Source organism: Glycine soja, chromosome 18, assembly GCF_004193775.1.
Source record: "Glycine soja cultivar W05 chromosome 18, ASM419377v2, whole genome shotgun sequence".
NCBI classification, from domain to species: Eukaryota; Viridiplantae; Streptophyta; class Magnoliopsida; order Fabales; family Fabaceae; genus Glycine; species Glycine soja.
This window is the reverse complement of record NC_041019.1, coordinates 46,557,992-46,578,380: the sequence shown is the minus strand read 5'-3', so window position 1 is coordinate 46,578,380 and position 20,389 is coordinate 46,557,992. Positions and strand designations below refer to the sequence as shown.

General features: G+C 30.4%; 2 protein-coding genes across 2 annotated transcripts; both read right to left on the bottom strand.

The window, feature by feature from the left end:
* Positions 1–3,149: 3,149 nt before the first annotated feature.
* On the bottom strand, positions 3,150–13,363 carry LOC114397329. The gene is made up of 10 exons (XM_028359394.1): positions 13,182–13,363; positions 12,735–13,005; positions 12,380–12,653; positions 11,921–12,171; positions 11,741–11,821; positions 6,532–6,583; positions 6,332–6,444; positions 6,127–6,217; positions 4,946–5,013; positions 3,150–3,221 (listed from the first exon to the last, which is right to left on the bottom strand). The coding sequence occupies exons 1-10, from the start codon at positions 13,361–13,363 to the stop codon at positions 3,150–3,152; spliced, it is 1,455 nt and encodes a 484-aa protein (XP_028215195.1).
* Positions 13,364–18,116: 4,753 nt separating this feature from the next.
* Positions 18,117–19,914, bottom strand: LOC114394882. The gene is made up of 3 exons (XM_028356555.1): positions 19,168–19,914; positions 18,413–19,075; positions 18,117–18,307 (listed from the first exon to the last, which is right to left on the bottom strand). The coding sequence occupies exons 1-3, from the start codon at positions 19,792–19,794 to the stop codon at positions 18,209–18,211; spliced, it is 1,389 nt and encodes a 462-aa protein (XP_028212356.1). The 5' UTR covers positions 19,795–19,914; the 3' UTR covers positions 18,117–18,208.
* Between the last annotated feature and the right edge of the window lie 475 nt (positions 19,915–20,389).

Below are 20,389 nucleotides of genomic sequence, written 5' to 3'. Positions count from 1 at the left end.
GGATACTACAAGAATTATAGTCTTCCTGAGTACTACAAAGACAAAGGTGCACATATGGATATTATGCCTACAAATCTATGATAGGTAGATATTTAAATATTTGGACTCTAAACTTTTGTTATTCTGTAAAGTAGTATGAATCATAGATACGGTTCTGCTCATCAGTCCTTAATTTTACAGAAGTTCCTTTTATAGAATTATAGTTTCATAAAACTTTATTTGAACTTGAGAACTTCGGAACTAATTAAATAGTTCTTCACATATATATACCAATATCCTTATGCTTTATTAAGAATGAGTGACAGTGTATGTTTGTGTATGCTTTTATTTATAAGTGTATGCTTATCCAGGGACGGGACCCAATTCATAACTCAGGAAAGCTAAAATTGGTTTTTGGTAAGTTCACTCACCATTCTGTTGTTGCTGCAAGAGTAAATTGATTTCAATAGCCCTTTTTAAAGGCTAGCACAACTCAAGGTGTATGAAAAAGAAATGTCCAATTATGTTAGCTTAAAGTAAGGTTTTCTTTTTTAAACAATGGTTGTGAATGAAAAGGTTTATCATCAATGCATTCAGGCCAATGGGATAGAAATGATCTTTACAGTTGAAAAGGAGGAAGATTATTCTTTCAAGTATCACAAGTCATTAACGATCAAGAGGATTGTGTTCATGTGTACTGTAAATTATGTTTATATTTTTTTGAGTTATATCTATAATCTATAACCTTCTATGTTGTGTCCACATTTAAATTACAGTTGACACATTATATTGTATTGTAAATTATGCAGCTAATGCAAAAAACCTTGATGTTATGGCCGAGAAATCACAGTCGTGGACTTTCTTAAAAACCTTCGTCAAACCTTTGTAAATATGTTTCCTATGGATTAAGATCCTCTATAGTTTTGGATAAACTGCATGAGTTCTCAGACATATCTTTACTTTTAACATTTGATATGATATTTTTAATATATAAACAAAAGAATAACTTACATGAATGGGGAAATTAGTAACTGCACTGGGTGCAGCTCTCTTGCTGGAGATCCATTTTCCGCTTTCTATTTTTAATGTATTATATATATATATATTCATCCTTAAATATAACAATGTTGAATTACTTAGGAGGTAGTTTAGTAAAATTTGGTATTGTTAATGTGATACTTCTTGAATTAACCTTTTTATTTTATTTTGCTTTTTACATATATCTTTTTTTTTTATTGTGCTGGTCCTAATCTATCAATGAACTATCATCTACCGGTCCTATTTTACTAAAAGTTGTTCTTAATCTTCAAAAGCTGCTGCGCAAATCTTGACAAGCTTATTTCATCAATTAACCTTTTCTTTTCTTTTTTTTCTTATTTCTTAAATGTGACTCTTATATTTCCTTTACCAATTGCTTTCTCCTCTTTTCGTTTCATTCTACATGGCTCAAGCTGCAGGCACAACGACCAAATGCAATGTAATCATATTGTATTTTTCTCTTAAGGGGCATGTTATTGGAGTGGATAAGAACTTCTATATATTGTGCAAATATAGTAATGCAATTTAACTTGGTTTCTTACGCGTGTACTTTTTGTTCGTTTATCTTCATTTCTACCTTCTTCATTTTTTTTAAGAAAATCGTTCTTGAAAGTGAGATCATAAAAAGTTCATTGTTAAATATTTTCATGTGTTTTTAAAGATTTATTTAAAAAATATCACAAAAAGCTAAATTTGATTCTAATAATTATTTTTAAATCTATAATTACCATTCATTCCAAGAAAAATTAATCCTTTATAACCATGTACATTTGACAGTGAAGAAATAAAAAAAATTAGTGAACAATGCATTAGGTCTATTTTGAAATGCTCTATCCCACTATTCTCATCTTAGCTTTTTTAAAGAAATCACTATTTTTTTTAAAACTGTCAATTTTTTTTAATTTTAAAATTCAAACTACTCCAATTTTTTATTGGCTTTTTTATATTGTCCAACTTTTATTTGAATTTTAATAAACTAACAATAACTATAAACCAAATTTTTAAAATAATTAATATGAGATTCATATTTGTTAATGACTATATTCAATAAAATAACTACTGTTATGAGATTCAATTTTTTTAAGTCTTTTAAGTATCAACATGTAAACTAATTATTGTTATTTAGAAAGAATAATGTCTTTTTAAATTTAAGATTTCATACCATTTTACTATTTTCTTAAATAAATTAGTATTCGTTAAATATTGTCATTTTCTTTTGTTTTTAAAATCCCAAACTATCTTACTACTTCTTTTAATTTTATTTTTATTCTAAAAAACTTGAAATTTATTTTTTAAAATAAATATAAGAAATGTTTTTCCAACAATAAAACAAATACATGATTTGTTTCTTTAATTTATACACAGTGTAACACATTATTAATGCAGATACACAGGGTGATAGTGTCTGTGCTTATTAAAAAAATTAGTTAATTTAAGTGTTAACATTAAATTTTTCTTTAATTATAATTTTTTTTTAAATTTGTCTTTAACATTAATGAAAGATTCATCTTTTCAATCTTCATAAAAGAGAGAAAGAAACAATTTAAAGTAGTATTTAATTATAGATTAAAATAAATAAGTGTATTTTAATAAGCTAGAAAAATTATTCTTATAATAAACAACAAAAATATTTGTTGATTATTATGTAGGAAGTATTTATTTTCTTATATGTATTGTATTTCAATAATTGAATAGCTCTCCTCAATAATGTAACTTCTTTAAAATTTCTTCTTATAATTAAAATTATTTTAAATATATTAACAGCAGCCTTTAGGAATAATTAAATCTACGTTCACATCAATAAATTTGAAATAGAAATAATACTCAATTTTAGTTTATACTTTTAAATAAGTTATTATGAATGTTTTAGACCTTAAAAAGTTTATATATATACCTTTATTTTAGTTTTTTGTCTCACCTATATAGTATTAACTTTTTCACTTTTACTTGATGTGGAACTTCACCTCACATTTGTTGTCATCATCATTATTCTTCTCTTTTTGCTTACCCTTCTTGTCTTTATTTTCCTTCTTCCATAGAAAATAATTCTTCCTGATGTCCTGTTATGTGGCAATAATAACACTCAACATTCTTGTACCGAGACCTAGACTTTGTTCCTGCTCTTGTCTCTATCACCCTTCATATGTGCCTCCATCATTCAAGCAAGTAGAAAACCAGTCCTTTAACCAGGCTCTGATACCATTCTGAAGGTGAAAATAGGTCAACACAATAACAAACTTTATAACAAAGTAATAAACATTAAAAATAAATTTCCTCAAACTTACAAGAACATGTGAGGAACACCAATAAAATATAGAGAACAAAATAGAAATTAAAGAAAATAAAGACACAATTTGTTTGACGTGAAAAATCTCTCAATGCAAGAGGAAAAAACACGAGTGATCCATACCAAAGAAATAAATTCACTATAATCAATTAAGATACAAGAGAGTATTCAACAAGTGCACTAAAACGTGCTGCAAATAGCCAAATCAAAACAAACCTTCAATTGGTATAATAGAAACAAGAAGATGAAATCCCAACATATAGAACAAAGAATGCAAAATACTCATCTCTCTCCAGATATCTTTATCACGATCCAATTGGATAATTTGAAGTATCATTTGGGTAGAATATATTGTCCAAAAATTAGCCAAATCCAACAGTGAACGAATCCGCAATTACAATTTGAAAAATGCTCTCGGGTGGGTATTCGAAAATCACAATAATTTTCTCTCTCCTTTCTCTATGAATGATTTCTAGTTGTTTCTCCCTCTCAAATGAGTCTCTCTCTATATGTCTATCTCTCTAATTTGATCACTCTCCACTTAAATAAGTGAAACAAATGAGCTTTCTCATTTGAATTTTTTTTCCACATAAAAAGGGAGTCCAAAAAACCTTAGGGTTTAGTACACTAAAATCAACTATATTTTACTCATCTACTTTCCCTTATACAATTAGAATTTAAAACAGTTTTCATATGAAAATATGGACTCAAACGGAGAAAGTGGGATGACAGCATTTTGTTAAAGGAAGAGGTAGAAGCCTCTTGTATAAGCAAGAAAGAAGCAACTCTTAAGAGAGAAAAAGTAAAACAATGCTCATTTAACCACAGAGCAAGCTCTAAAACTAGTTTTTGCTTTGTATTTTTAACAGAATAAAGGAGTGTTTGGTTTGAGAAAACATTTTCATAACTTGGACGCTCAATTGCCAAGGAGCAGGAAGCTGGCCACTGAAATCATTGGAAGCAATAACCCCAAGGTGATTATTTAAAGTTTTATTATTATGATTTTTTCATCAATTTAGTTCTTATAGAATCTATTTTTCTTATCAAGTGGAGATTTTTAAAATTTATTAGACAAGTTTTATTCTTTTCAGGTTAACATGCTAGTTTTGGTTCCTTTCATTTTTTGTACATCCTTTCGTTCAGATTGTCATGGGTTCAGCCAAGAGATAGGAAGGGATGCAGGAGGGGTTGTGTACATCTTTTCTAAACTTAAAGGGTTGGATACAATTATCTCATCTTTTCTGGACTTATAGCTATAAAGATAGGCAAGTGCCGAAATAATGCAAAACTCGCATGATCATCGATTCCAATTAATGACCATATTCTTTCCACCTTTTTTCCATGGACATTGACCTCTCAACACCAAGCCTTCGTGAACCCTCAACAAATTTCCCTTTGCGATCTATCTCAACGCCTCAATATTAAGGATATTTTTATTTAATAATGTTGTCTTTTCATCTACTACTAAATATGAAAAAAAGGTACTCCTATAGCCCTATTAATATGAAAAAAAAAGGAAGATTTAGGATTGCAAACAGATTAGTACTATATGAATACATCGTTGTTAAAATATTTGTAAATATGTAAAATAGCAGCACTTATGATTCTAAAATCTACGAGAACAGAATATATGCTCAATACCTTGACAGGCATTACGAATTGCTTTAGACCATTGTTGAGATTAATGAAGCCTTCGGTATACTTAGACCCTGAATTAATAATTATGATATTTGATACCAGCAATAGTACACTACACATAGAATAAAAAAAAATCAAAGAAGTCTAAGAAATTGCATTACCTCCTTCAAACCAATGTTGATGACTCTTTGCCCCAAGTCGGAGAGGGGGACTTGTGATGTATTTAGATAAGAAACAGCAGAAATGGGTGATTTTGGAGTCAAAACCAAGTCATCTGTCACCATGTACATTGATGGTCCTTTGGGAAATCCATGAGGTCTAAATTCATTTCCCCGTTCTGTCAAATAGGCTTTGGTGAAGTAACAAGAGCATGGCTTTGTTTCTTATCTTTTTCATTAGAACTACAATGAAACACAGCTAAGCAGGCTTCACCAATTGCAATATCTTGTTGAAGTTGAATCTTAAGTGTTTTTTATATTTCTCTTTTTCCTTCCTTACTAAACACGCTGGTGAGAGGAGATAGAAAAACACAGTGATAGATGTGGTTTGTAATGCTAAGGAAGAGAAATATAAAATCATTCTTAAATGGATTTAATATCACTACCAAATTTTGCTATCAATATAGTAATTTCGTTCAATACACATTAGATTCATGATCTTGAGCTACTAAGAATAGACAAAGAGTACTATAGTTGTTAATCTAGTTGATGATTACTTCTATTGAAAAGTAATTATTTTGACTTCATTAAACTGATAGATCTCGTAGAAAATCGATCTTAATCATTGTTATTCAGTAAATTAGAAAGACGTTTCTTTCTTTAAAGTAGTATACTAATTTTTTAGTGTATGCGAATTTTACTCATACATGTAGAAGAAGATTTCCAGTTGACTAAGTACATATATTTTTTTTGAATATATTTATATACGTAGATAAAAGAAGATCATTATACGATCAACTTATAAATACAAAAATAATAGATCAAAGTTTTTAGTAAACACTTAACAAATCTACAAAATCAACGTAGGACAATAGAACATTCTTACTTATCAAGGCAAGTCATTGGATTTCACAATGTGCTGTAAATGGAAAAGAAAAAACCCAAATTAAAAGGACTACAAGTAACTATCGTGCTGATTCTATTGCCCACGATGTATCCTAAAAACAGAATAATATTTGTAATTACAGTTCTCCTCCTTAGCTTTGGTCAACAAGTGATTGAGACCAATTGTTAGGGCTGATGTAGAGGTCAAAGATGCTCGTAGCATGCGGACACCCTGCGCCAACACAATTAAATTTACAATTATAACTCCATTCAAGCTAAGGTAATACAAATTTTAAGCAAATGAAAACAGAAAGAGATCAGATACTTTTTGACTCTTTGTACTTACCTCCTTGATGCCAATGCTAACCACTTTCTCTGCCAGGTCACTAACGGGAATGCTCATACTTTGTAGTAAAGACATTACACAAATGGATGACATTCGCGTCACAACCAAATCATCTGTTGCAATGTGCATTAACAAGTTTATCTTTTACTTCCTTTGTAGTCCAATATTCTTCAGCTAAATCAATAACACTCTTATACAACCCATATATGCTGCCAAAAGAAGAACAGCCTTCCATGAAATGTACCACTCCTCCTAAAGGAATAGTGAGCAAACTAAAAATAAAGTCAGCAAAATCTTCTTGTCCTTGGGCAAACAATATCTCTCCATTTGATTTTCTATGCATTATTTTCTCGTTGATCTTGCTACTCCCATTTGAGCTGTACACGGGATATTTTTTTTCCCTTCAAATGATGTCTTAAAAAAACGTTTTTCTAAGAACAAATCTGTCAAAGTTGTCTTCGAATGCAAACAACTCTTCAGCAGATCCAATGCCTGTAAGAAGATTGACAAATCAATATATAATCATCACAACATCGAATAGCGAAAGCCTCAGTAATATGATATGCAATTTCAAGGAATTGAGCATAAAGAAACCTGATCCTTAGCTATAGTCACGCTCATTTCACGCACTGAAGACACGTCTTTTATTCCACTATTCTTGAACAGATAAAAAAAAATATCCAATGAGTTTGGCAGAACTTTCATCAGATCGTCCGTTATCAAGAAACTGGCGTTACATTTCTTAACAAAAGCATCAAAGACATTAGAGCTTTGAGGAGAAATCAATTTTGCCAACATGTCCTCTAGCTGTATCTTTTATCTCTGGAAGTGATTAATAAGATGGGGCTTTTGTATCGGGACTTAAAAGGGTAAATATTTTTGTTATCAATATGTAATTTGCTCACAAAAGATATACAAAATTTAGTTCATATGTACTTCCGTTCCTTTATCCGTCATAGTTAATAAAATAGTCTATGTGATATGGAGGGAAAGATAAATTATTGTCCAGTAATAATATATTGTGATTAATTATTATTATTATTATCTGTTTATAATTTACTGTTCTTATTCGATTAGTACTTATGTAATATATTTTTTAAATTTCCTTTTAATATATATTTTATTATTATTTTGATTTTTTTGTCAAACATTAATCTTTGTTGTTAAAATTTTTTTATCTTATATCTTATAATTTTATCAAATTTTTACTAAATTTTTTATTTTTAATCTTTAAAATTATTCCATATCACAATTTTAACTTAAATGCCCTCATATTTTGATTGAAAATAATATGTCGAGAGTTTTGAGTAGAAAAAATAAATCGGTTGCAGGATCAAATTTGTTTATTTATTTATTTAAAAAAAATAATCAACTATTTTTTTAAAAAATCTCACAAAATATATATAGAGCAAAAAGTGTAACACAATTTAAGTATTGATAAAATCCTATCCTTAAAGCAGGAAAAGAATCCTACAATACTCTAAAACAATTCTTAATATTTTAAAATACAAATAATATCTTAAAGATATCAACAACAGGCGATACTCAAGTTTCCAAAGAGTACTAAAAAAAATTTGATTCAAATGTTGAAAATTAATGAAGTAACATAATTGGTTGTTATTAACATTGCATGATATGTTAGTTACTCATCAGATAAGGGACACAGGAAGACGGTTGCATTTCAAATTAAAATTGAGTTTGTTATAACACAATTTAAGTATTGATAAAATCCTATCCTTAAAACAGGAAAAGAATCCTAAAATACTCTAAAACAATTCTTAATATTTTAAAATACAAATAATATCTTAAAGATATCAACAACAGGCGATACTCAAGTTTCCAAAGAGTACTAAAAAAAATTTGATTCAAATGTTGAAAATTAATGAAGTAACATAATTGGTTGTTATTAACATTGCATGATATGTTAGTTACTCATCAGATAAGGGACACAGGAAGACGGTTGCATTTCAAATTAAAATTGAGTTTGTTATATACTAAATATTATTTTTAGTTTTATTTTTGAACTTAGGTGTCACTCTGCACAGTGAGAAGGCCACATTGAGAGTTGTTTCAAGAAAACAATCAAACAGCGGGATGATATAAAATGAATCTAATTTAATTGATTGGGTAATTAAAGTGCATGAATTATTATAACATTTTAATATTAATTTTAATTTTCACGGAACTAAATTAACTAGTAATACTAGTAATTTATATCTTTAATAGTCCCCGTAAGCTTACAACATTTCCTGTCTGGAATGGACAATGAAAAAAAAAACACATCAAAATACAATGAAACTAAGTAAAGAGGGAGGAAATAAGGTCTAAAATTTGACATATAGTAAGGGACACAGGAAGACGGTTGCATTTCAAATTAAAATTGAGTTTGTTATATACTAAATATTATTTTTAGTTTTATTTTTGAACTTAGGTGTCACTCTGCACAGTGAGAAGGCCACATTGAGAGTTGTTTCAAGAAAACAATCAAACAGCGGGATGATATAAAATGAATCTAATTTAATTGATTGGGTAATTAAAGTGCATGAATTATTATAACATTTTAATATTAATTTTAATTTTCACGGAACTAAATTAACTAATAATACTAGTAATTTATATCTTTAATAGTCCCCGTAAGCTTACAACACTTCCTGTCTGGAATGGACAATGAACAAAAAAAACACATCAAAATACAATGAAACTAAGTAAAGACATTCGACCAAAACAAAAATATAGGCACAAATCAAAAAGTAAGTGCGGCCATGGTGCATAGCTTCTAAAAGTTATCGACCAACATCGGTCTTCCCAATCTTCTTCCAAGAGTCCAAAGCAAGCATCAAATGTCAAAATATACAAATCAAAGCTTAACCACCAAGTAAAGGCAACAACAAGGCCATTTGATAGAAGCTCTAATCATCAATTAAAGCTTAACCCATCAAGAGTAGAAGCTAAACAATGCTTAATCGCTCAAGTCAAAAGCAACCAAGGTTTAATCATCCATGACATAAGCTAAAACAATACTTAACCATCATAGGCAGAAGCAAACAAAGAAATAGTGTTTAACCTCCACATATGACACAAGCTACAATCATCAAAACAATACTAAAAGGCTAAAAACAATAAGTCAAAATAGGTCAAAAAGATAAATCACCAAACAATTGGTGTGAACCTTTTCTAAAATATTGCAAGACTTTCAAACAATAGTCAATATATTTTCAAAAATTTTCAATAGCATTTAATGAAACACCTGTAGTCAAAGCTCGACAATGCTAGACATTGAGAGAACCTGGATATCTACCAAACTTAAGGACATCAAATCCAACATCAAGTCTCAAACAACAATTCTATATGTATCCTCATCAGAAATCGCCACTCACCGCCGAGGAAGGCAGTGCATGGTGGTTGGAAATCACCTTATGGCAACAAAGCCGTAGCAAAAAGATAGAGGGATTTTGTTGAAAGTTGAAAAACGTTGGTGTGTAGGAGAACTGGAAAGGTATTGACCAAGATCAATGACTTATAACAAAGGACGATGACGGGGAACATAAAGGTAAAGAAAGAAAGAGAAACTAAATATTATTTTGAATCACATTGAAAACTTTGTTTACAATTATTTGTGATTATTGATACTATGATAAAAGAAAAATACAAGTATTTGGGAAGCTCTAAGAAAAAACTAATAATATGCACTTAATTTAATAAGATAAATAAAAATGTATGAATATTTGGAAAAAATGATGTTAAACTATTTTCTTATAAATTATAAATGATATTTTTATATATGATAAAATCCAACATAATACTATAAAGTAACACTTTAAATGCACAGCTCAGGTTTGTACTACTTTTTTTCCTTTTAAACACAAAAACACAAACTATCCAGACACCCTTTTAAAAAGGGTCTACCGATCTTGATCAACATTTATCAATGAGTTTTACGTATCCTTTATCTCCAAAGTTATCTATTTTGCTTACCTGTTTTACTACACCCTAGCTAATCAGCGCAGTTTTTTTGGATAAAAAAAGTACAAAAACATTTAAAATAAGATGCGAACTGTCCCTTGCACCTTGCCCGTTAAGCAATTAATGTGTCATAAATAATTAACTTTACAAATGAAATGTAAAGCAACAACGTCATGCGGGAAGAACAAAATGATCCAACCTGAGTTCATCCATAAGAATATTACACTAGTTCTCTTACACTAGTTCATCCATAAGAATATTACACTAGTTCTCTTACACTAGTTCATCCATAAGCAAGTGGACATGCTTTCATAATGCTGGTTTGTGTCTACAGTCTAGCTAGAGGAGGTGCTTAATGTCGTCCTTTAGCTTCCTGCATTAACGTTGAAAACCATGTTGAGTTAATATTAGAATCAAATCAGGCATTAAATTAATGATGATAGAAAGAGTCATGCAACAACCATCTTGTTTATAAACTTGTATTTAGCTGTAAGTATTACTAATTATAATTACATTTAGACGTCCTTATAAATATCCAAAAGTACTCCAAGAGAAGAAGGGTTGGAAGAAACTAAAGATTGGCAGAAAGTTTTAGTACTCTTACCAACTCGGCCTCAAATTAATTTACATTAACAAATTGATTTTAGAAAACTTGTTCAATAAGTGATTACTGCCTATCAAAGCAGCAAGAAGAAAACAGCAGAAAATTGTATTTGTATATGACCAAATACACAACTATCCAAGCCTATGCATAAATTTTTAGTATGTTATGTCTATTTTCTCCCAATGTAAAGAAAAATTATCTAAACAACTAAGTGCTCCCAATTTTATAACAGTACTTTAACATTTTTTACACCATAGCCTAACGAATAAAAACTCTTAATTAATTCCAAGTTTAGACACTGTCACTGACATAACAAGAAGGTAACATTTCATGTTAGTTTGTTTTCACATACTAAATATATATTACGAAAAAACAGATAGTTCTTTCATTCTGATGTAGATAACAAGAAAATACTTCGCAAATAAACTGTCATGCTGCAGCTAAAGCAGTGATCCACAGTCCCAGACATAGTGTTTTTCTTTGTAACTTACTGTTTCCTCCAAATATTTTAATTTCAAATTTGTTTAACCGAAAAGTAGAAGCAGTAATTAATGAAGCTGGTCAAGCTATACCCGCCTCCACCGTCACAAATTGTTGCGTAAATCTTTATTTTTTTGTAATGTAAGTCAAAAATAAAAAAACATTGGCATTTTCGTAACATTAACATTCAGAAATGAAAAGAAATAAGTCCATAGTTTTCATTGAACATGACAAGTTGAAGAAGTACAACACAATCAATTTAAGGAAACATTACAGCGAGGGTTAAAATATTTGTAAATATGTAAAATCGTAACACTCACGAATCTAAAATCTGGAGATCTAAAACATGTGATCAATAATACCTTGTCAGGCATTATGAATTTCTCGAGACCATTTGTCAAAGCAGATGTTGAGATCAATGAAGCCTTCAAAATACTTAGACACTGCAATATTGTACAATAAATAATTATAATATCGAATACAAACAATAGTACACTACACATAGAATAACAAATACTCAAAAGTCTAAGAAACAGCATTACCTCTTTCAGACCAATGTTGATGACCCTTTGCTCCAAGTCAGAAAGACGCACTTTTGATCTATTTAGATATGAAACACCAGAAATGGATAATATTGGAGTTACAACCAAGTCATCCGTCACCATGTACATTGCTGGTCCTATCACATCCTCCAGAATTTGATTTTCCATCAGAGGACTTAGGATCAACAATATCCATTGTTTTATAAAGTTCCCCATAAAGTCGAAGAGACTTTGTAGAGTTAACAAGAACACTGATTTGTTTCATATCCTTTTCATAAGACTTGCAATAAAACACAGGTAAGTCACCAATTTGTAATATCTGGTTGTAGATTCCGAATTGTGGCGCACATTGAGGATTCACAAGCATGTGTTTGAGTGATGGTGACATTAAATATCTATATGGACACAATTCTGTAACGCTCTTATATAATTTATCCAAGCAGCTATAAGAAGAGAAACCTCCAAGCATGTGCAGAACACCTCCCAAGGGCAAGGTAAGAAAACCAAATATGAAGTCTGCAAAATCTTCTTGTCCTTCAACAAACAGAATCTTCCTATCTGATTTCCTTATCAACACTTTTAGAACCATCTGCCTAATCACATTAGATGAAACCTCTCCAATCTCAAACTGACATTGATGTTTTGTGTATACATAAAGAAATTGTTTCTTGTTTAAGATAAAGTCCGTTAGAGGGGTCTTTGAAAGGAATGAACACTTGAGTAGATCCAGTAACTACACAAACACAAGATGAACAAATAAGTTTAAAAAAAAATTGTCAAGACCAAAGTAGATATACAAGATGAAAAAACATACCTCCTTGTTGCCGATTTCTACAGTTCTTTCCTCAATAGCCTCCATGTTTTTGGCTCCAAGCTCATGAAACAGATCCACACTTGTACCAAGAGAATTTGGCATCACACGAAGATCGTCACAGATTATAAACGATGCAGTTTCTTTCACAAAGCCATTTTCTGAAGTCCTTTCTTCTAGAGAAATCTCTCTGTCCATAGGCTTTCCACAATGGCATTTTTTATTCTTAAAAGTGCTTAAAAGGTTACCTCTTTCTTTTCTAACACAATCCCAGCTGTCACAAATAAAGTACTTCATAGGTTCTGTGTCATCTATGTTAAGTTTCAATTTTTGACAACAAGCTTCCATCCAGTTCCTAGGCCGCAGTAGCATTTGTTTGCATTTCGGTGTCCATAGATGTTTTTCTTGAAGATTTGACACGCTTTCATACAATGAACTCAGGCTTCCAACTTTGAGTCCTTAGCCACGAGTCTAGCAATAGTTCCCATCGGCAAAGTTAAGAAACTCAATAGAACATCAACAAAATCCTTCCCTGCCTCAGCAAACAAAACTTTATTTGTCTCTTTGTCTACCAAAACTTTAAGAGGAAGTGTGTAACCTTGTTTGTTCGATTGATTTGCATTTTCAGCCATTGTAGCAACTGCCGCACATACACCAAGTCACTCAACAGTCACCGAATATATTTTCCAAAGTCTACTATATAAAGCATTATCTTTTCAAATTAAAGTGTTTCAGGATTAATTATGTTAACGTGGTACAGATAAAGAAAATGTTAGTTGATGTGTTCTAGACATTTCTATCAAGTAATTTCTGGACGACTTTCGAGAGGAAAACATTACTCCTAGCTACTACTACTCCCCAGGTGTAACAATCATATATGAGTTCTTTCTGTTGCTTTTATTTAAAAAAAAATTAATATATGATGATCAACATAAAATTAAATATATAATTAGAACATTAGTAAAAAGTTATTAGAGGTGTACTTTACAAAGTTTCCCAGTTTGTATCACTTGATCATGTCTCACTCACGGATTCAAAATAATCAATATTAAAATAATAAAAGTTTGGAGTATTTTTTTAAGTAACAATAATGCAACTCTAGCTATATCACTTTTAATCTTAATATATATTCATGCATATGTTGTCTAAATTTATAATCTAATTCTTATAAATTTTACTTCCCTAATCATTAATAGATACATCCTCGTGTAATAATTTATAAAAAAGAAAGTTATGTATAAAAATTTATAATAACTTCTGGTACATCCTCAAATCTCCAAATCCTACCTCTTTTTATGAAGGACTAATGATGATAAAAATATAAAATGTATAATAATGACTTTGAATAATGAAATAGTTTCGTTATCATGAGTTGTTTGTTTCCAAGGAAAATCAAGTCGAACACAACGCGTGGGTGCACCGAATCTTATCGTTATTGGCAAGTGGCCTTTTCAAAATTTCATTTGCTGTCATCACAGTCAATTGGAATAAGATATTAGGAAACAGTGCTACCATTTTTAGAAGTACGAAATCGTCTGGGTGGTTCGGAAGAGAAATTAAACACTAGTAGTTAACCAATGCTTGTTTGTGTTTTGAAAAATGCCCATTGATTGTAAGTTAATTGGGCTTTATTGGGCTCATTATACATTTTAGTTTTTGAGTTAAAATATAAATAAATATAATTTTTAAATAAAAAAGTATTTATTGGGAAGGTACAAACGTTTCAACTTCAATCTGACTATTATATATAAACACTTTTTAAATATATTTCATCTTATTTTTTAAAATAAAAAAGTAGTTTCAAAATTTGAGATTCATAACAAATTAAATTCTGAGTATATTATCGCCGATGTCACTACTGTATCACTCATCTTTGCCGTTACTATTTTTTCAGTTTCATTATTTTTTTTAAAATAAATCATCTAAAATAAACATAAAATAATAACGTAATTAACTTTAAATATAACTTCAAGTTCAAATCAAACCAAACTAGTCTAAGTGATTTGATTTAGTTCGTTTTGATAATTTTTTTAATCAACTATCATTATTTACTACAAAATCTATTAACTAAACTTATATAATTATTATTTTATATTATTTTAAAAATTATTTTATTTTCCTATTAAACTCTAATTAACATATTTTATTTTTCCTATTAAACATTGTAATTTTATTAAAGAGAAGGTGAAAGACAAGGTCAAGAGTAATAATGTGACTTTAAATTTGGTATTAAAATTTGAAAATAAATAATTGAAAAAATTATGTACAATTGGATTAAGTCAGAAAAAAAAAGAATATTTCAATTAATAACATAGGAAAACTAATTGACTTTTTGGATATTTCAATTAATAATATAGGAAAACTAATTGAGTTTTTGAATAAATAGTCATTTTTATTTCTAAATTGATAAATGTATCATGGAAAGATAAAAATATAAAATTTAGTCTTTAAAAATATAAAAAATGCGACAAATACATCTTGTCGGTAACATATATCCGTTAATAAAATGAACTACGTGACAAAAAATTTTAGTAATTTTTTAGACCTAAATGTTAGTGTATTTCATTAGATCAAAATGTCAATAAATTATTATTATTGGACGAAAATGTGAGAAATTTTTTATTAGACCTAAATATCAGTACGTTTCTATTGGACTAATTCGTTGGACCTAAAATTTCATTTCATATAAGGGTAAAATGCGATTTTAGGATAAATTTTTATCATTTGTTATCGTTACAAGTATAATATTACAATAATTATTTAAAAAATATATTGACAAACATAATTTAAAACAAACTTAATAATAACGATAATATTAATTATGAATCATAATTTATCTATCACAATAGAAATTATTCAAAATAAACATTATAAAAGTATATCAATTATTACAATTTTTTTTTTAAATTATAATAATTAGTCACAATCTACTGTAAATAATATATATATATATATATCACATATTTCACTTTTTTTAATATTAAATATTTTATTAACGGTGACAGATGAAAGTTAATGTTCAGATATATTTATAACATGTTTTACATTCTCATAGACTAAATTTTGTATTTTCATTTTTTAAGGACACATTTATTAACAAATTATACATTTAAGGACAAAAGTAATTATTTATCCTTAAATTTTTTTAAACATCTAAAATTGAATGTCGTACAACTTCAAAGAGATAGACTTCCAAATTTTAGTTAGTTTCGTGATTTTCTTTTTGTCATGCAAAGCGTCTCTTAAGAGTTAAGAGATCAACGTCCACTTATTACTATTTGAGGGGGAAAAAAAGTAGTACGTATTAGTATTAGTATTAGAAGGGATTGCTATTCACACCTGGATAGACACAACCACACAAAATAATCAACAAAGCAAACGAAATCATAGGCGCATTCAGAGTATTTTACATGAAACCCATTGATAAAATGGTATCAATTATTTAATCTCAAGCAAGTACATTAATTAGAATAGCCAGGAGTCTGAAATATGTAAGTGCAGAATCTATTTTGTAGCACCGATGATTCAATAACCTTTAACAAGATGGAAGTAATGGATCAAGTGCCCCTCTTAATGCTATTTGTGAATTGTTTGAGACCGTTTGTCAAAGAAGATATTGAGGTCAAGGAAGCTTTTAATATAGCCAGTGCCTGTACCAAGAAGAAGAAAAAAATCAACAAATGTGATGAAATCTGGTACAACTAATAGTATGCGATGAATGACTTGGCATAAGAAAAATCTGTGTCGCACTCAGCGCCTTACCTCCTTCATACCAATGCTAATGACCCTTTCCTCAATGTCAAAAGGTTGAACTTTTAATCTATTTAGATATGAAACACTAGAAACGGACGCCATTGGTGTCACAATCAAGTCATCTGTCACAATGTACATTGATGGTCCTTTAGCAAATCCTCCATGACTGATGAACTCCCGATAGAGGACTTTGAATCAACAATCTTCAGTCGGAAATGGCCGGGGCAGGGTGAAGTAGAAAGACCCAAAAACCAGTTATGGTCGTTATCATGGCCGGTCAGGACATAACAATAAATAGAGGTCCTTTATATACAAGTATTATAAAGGCTTAATATCTAATTTGATTCCTTACTTTATTTAAAAGAATCAATTACGTTTTTTGTTTTACTTTACAATTGGGTTTCTTAGTTTTCAAAATTGACCTAATTGAGTCCTTTCTATCCAATTATAATTGATGTACTTGGTTGAATTTTTTCAACAATTATCAATTACAAATAGAGACAAGCCGCCAAAATATAATAAAATAAATATTATAAAAATAAAAAATTTAACAAATAATAGTATTTATTAACCGTCACTTTATTTGCTATTATTTTTTAAGAAAATTGTCTTCATTCACAAAGATAGAGAACAAACTCAAGTCCAAAATTTACATAAAGATCAAACACTAACATTTTCCATAACTTTGAAGAATAAGATGATGAACAAAATTGGAAGGAAAAAAAAGTAATTAATCATACAAATTTCAATCAATTAGAATATTTTTGGATGCTTGAATAGTTCGACAGATTTGGGGAAGGGGAATGATTGGGGTTTGGTCCTAGTTGGCTTTAGCTTCGCCATCTTCCTTGTGTTATTGTTGCCTCCTTCATGTGTTGTCACAAGGACACCATAAGATTCGCTCATTTCATCATGCACAAAGGCAAAGTACCCCACTCTATGCATTCAAAACCTCGCAACGAATCCCTCGGACCTCTCCCAAGCCATTGTGAAGGTTAGCCTGGCCCACACACAAACCTTTTTCGCAAGACAATCCACTCCAAGGACCAAGTCAGCACTAGCTAAGTCCATATATAACAGAAAGGTCCACTTCAATGTAGTGAGACCGGAAGGTCATTGGGGTATTTTTGCACGTGTTATTGCAAGCTAGGTGAGTGCCATTGCCCACCATCATGGACAATGGAGTCGTAGATTCAGGGAAGAGACCTAAATATAGCGAACCATGCTTATAAATACAGTTTTAAAATAAAGAAAACTATAATTCATGATCATCTCATTGAATATATATAATCTTATTTTAACTTTCAATTTTCTTTGCATAATACTAGTAATTTAGAAAGTGATGATAACTATAGCTAAACGTCAAAGTGGACTTATTATTTGTAGCTAGTCTCAAGATTTTCTTTTTGTCATGCAAAGCGTCATTTAAAGAGACTTCCACTTGGTATTTGATCAGAAATATATATATACTACTAAAAGGTATTGCTATTTACGCCAGGTTAGACAGAATCACAGAAAACGACGATCAACTTAGCAAACGAAATCACAGGTACGCATTCAGAATGCTTTACATGAAACACAATATTAGATAAAATAGTGTCAATTAACTAATTATCTCAAGCAAGTACATTAATTAGAACAGCCAGGACTCTGAAATATGTAAATATCTATCTATTTTGTAGAACCGACGATTCTATAACCTTCAACAAAATGGAAGTAATGGATCAAATCTCCCTCTTAATTGATGCTTTTTTGATGAATTGCTTGAGACCGTTTGTCAAAGCAGATGTTGAGGTCAAGGAAGCTTTCAAGATAGCTAGTGCCTGCACCATGAAACAAATCAACAAATGTTAAAGAATCTAATACAACTAATATACTATGAATGACGAGGCATAACAAAGTTCATACTTCATATCACAGTGTCTTACCTCCTTCACACCAATGTTAACGACCCTTTCCTCCAGGTCAAGCAGGGAGACTTTTGATCTATTTAGAAATGAAATACCAGAAATGGACGACATTGGTGTCATAACCAAGTCATCTGTCACCATAAACATCGATTGTGCTTTGGCAAATCCTCCATTGCTAGATGAACCCCCAATAGATGACTCTGGATCAACAATCTCAAATTGCATACTGTTGGTAATATCTGGCAAGCGCACGGCGCCAATTGGTAATATCTGGTTGTGTAAGTTGAATTGTGGAGCACACTGGGGATTAGCTAGTTTGTCTTTGAGTTCCTGTGACCTAAAATATCTGTCTGTATTTAATTCAACAGTGCTGTTATACAATTTATCTATGCTGTCTAAGGAAGAGCATCCATTAAGCATGTGCAACACTCCACCCAGAGGTAAAGTGAGCAAACTGAAAAGTAAGTCAGCAAAATCTGCCTCAGCTTCTACAAACAGAATTTTGCTATCTGATTTTCTTACCATTACTTTCACATCCATCTTTCTACCTTCATCAGATGATTTCTCTCCTATCCCAATTTGGGGTTGGTTTATTGGGTTGAAATTATCATCTTTCTTCTCCAGGATAAAATCTGTTAAAGGTGTCTTTGATAGCAAAGACAACTTAAGGATATCAACAACCTAGTCAAATTTGCAAGGAAAAACTAATCAGCATGGTAATCAGTTAGAGAAAATAATAATAATAATAATTTAAGCTGGGAAAGCGTACGTACCTCCCTCTTACTGATATCTACATTTCGTTCGTCAATGGTAACCATGTCTTTGATTCCAAGCTTCCTAAGAAGACTTACACTTGTTCCAAGAACATTGGGCAACACAGAAAGATCGTCACAAATTATAAAAGTTGCGGTTTCATTAACAAAACCATTTTCTAGAATCGCTTCTCTTCCAGATACTTCTTTTTGCATTAGCTTTCCACAACGGCATCTTTGATATCTTAAAATGGACAATTGTCTCCCATTTACAATACTACAAGTCCGGTCTGCACAATGAAAGTACTTTGTGGGTTCGGTGTCATCGATGTTCAGTTTCACGTGCTGGCAATAAGATTCCATAGAGTTCCTTGGCTGCAGTAGCATTTCTTTGCACTTTTGTGTCCGTAGATACTTATCTTCAAGATGAGACACACTTTCATACAATGAGCTCAGGCTGCCAAATTTCACTGGTGGAATGTTTGACTCCTTAGCCACGAGTCTAGCAATAGTCCCCAAAGGCAATGTTAAGATACTCAACAAAGCGTCCACAAAATCCTTCCCTGCCTCCGCAAATAGAACTTTGTTTTGCTCTTTGTCCACCAAAACTTTCAGGGAAACTTTGTGAACCTGCTCATCTGTAGCCATCGTACCAACCACAGAACACTGACTCAATAAGCAATCGCAGAACACCTAATTAAGAAGCCAAAAAACTAATTTATAAAAGGGTTTTTTCATACTAGAGTAGTAACTATGTTATAACTGTAGTCAAGCATTTTCTTTTTCAAGATTTTTGTAGGTTTGCCATGAGCGTCAATTGATGTTATCGGGGCTCTGCATACATGCACCTATGCGGTTTCAATATTTAAAAAACTGAAACGAATAACAAAGAATTATAGTTATCCAAGAGATCCACGGTGACATAATTTGCATATTTCCCAAGACAACAAATAATACTGTAGGCTGTGTAGCTAACTTTTTCTTCTCTTTCATTCAATTTTTCTTCCATTCATTATATATATCTTTAAAAAAAGATTTACCAATCTCTAGAAGATAAGATTTATCAAATTTAGCTATGTGTTTCTTAAGTGTGACTTATAAGTTATACTAATAATAGTTAATTAGCATTTCCAATGCAAGATTAAATGAATTGTTTAAAAATAAATAATATTACTTAATAAATTTTTGTGTTGGAATTGATGAGTTAACAATTGTTGTTTAATTGATTATTATCAAACAAAAA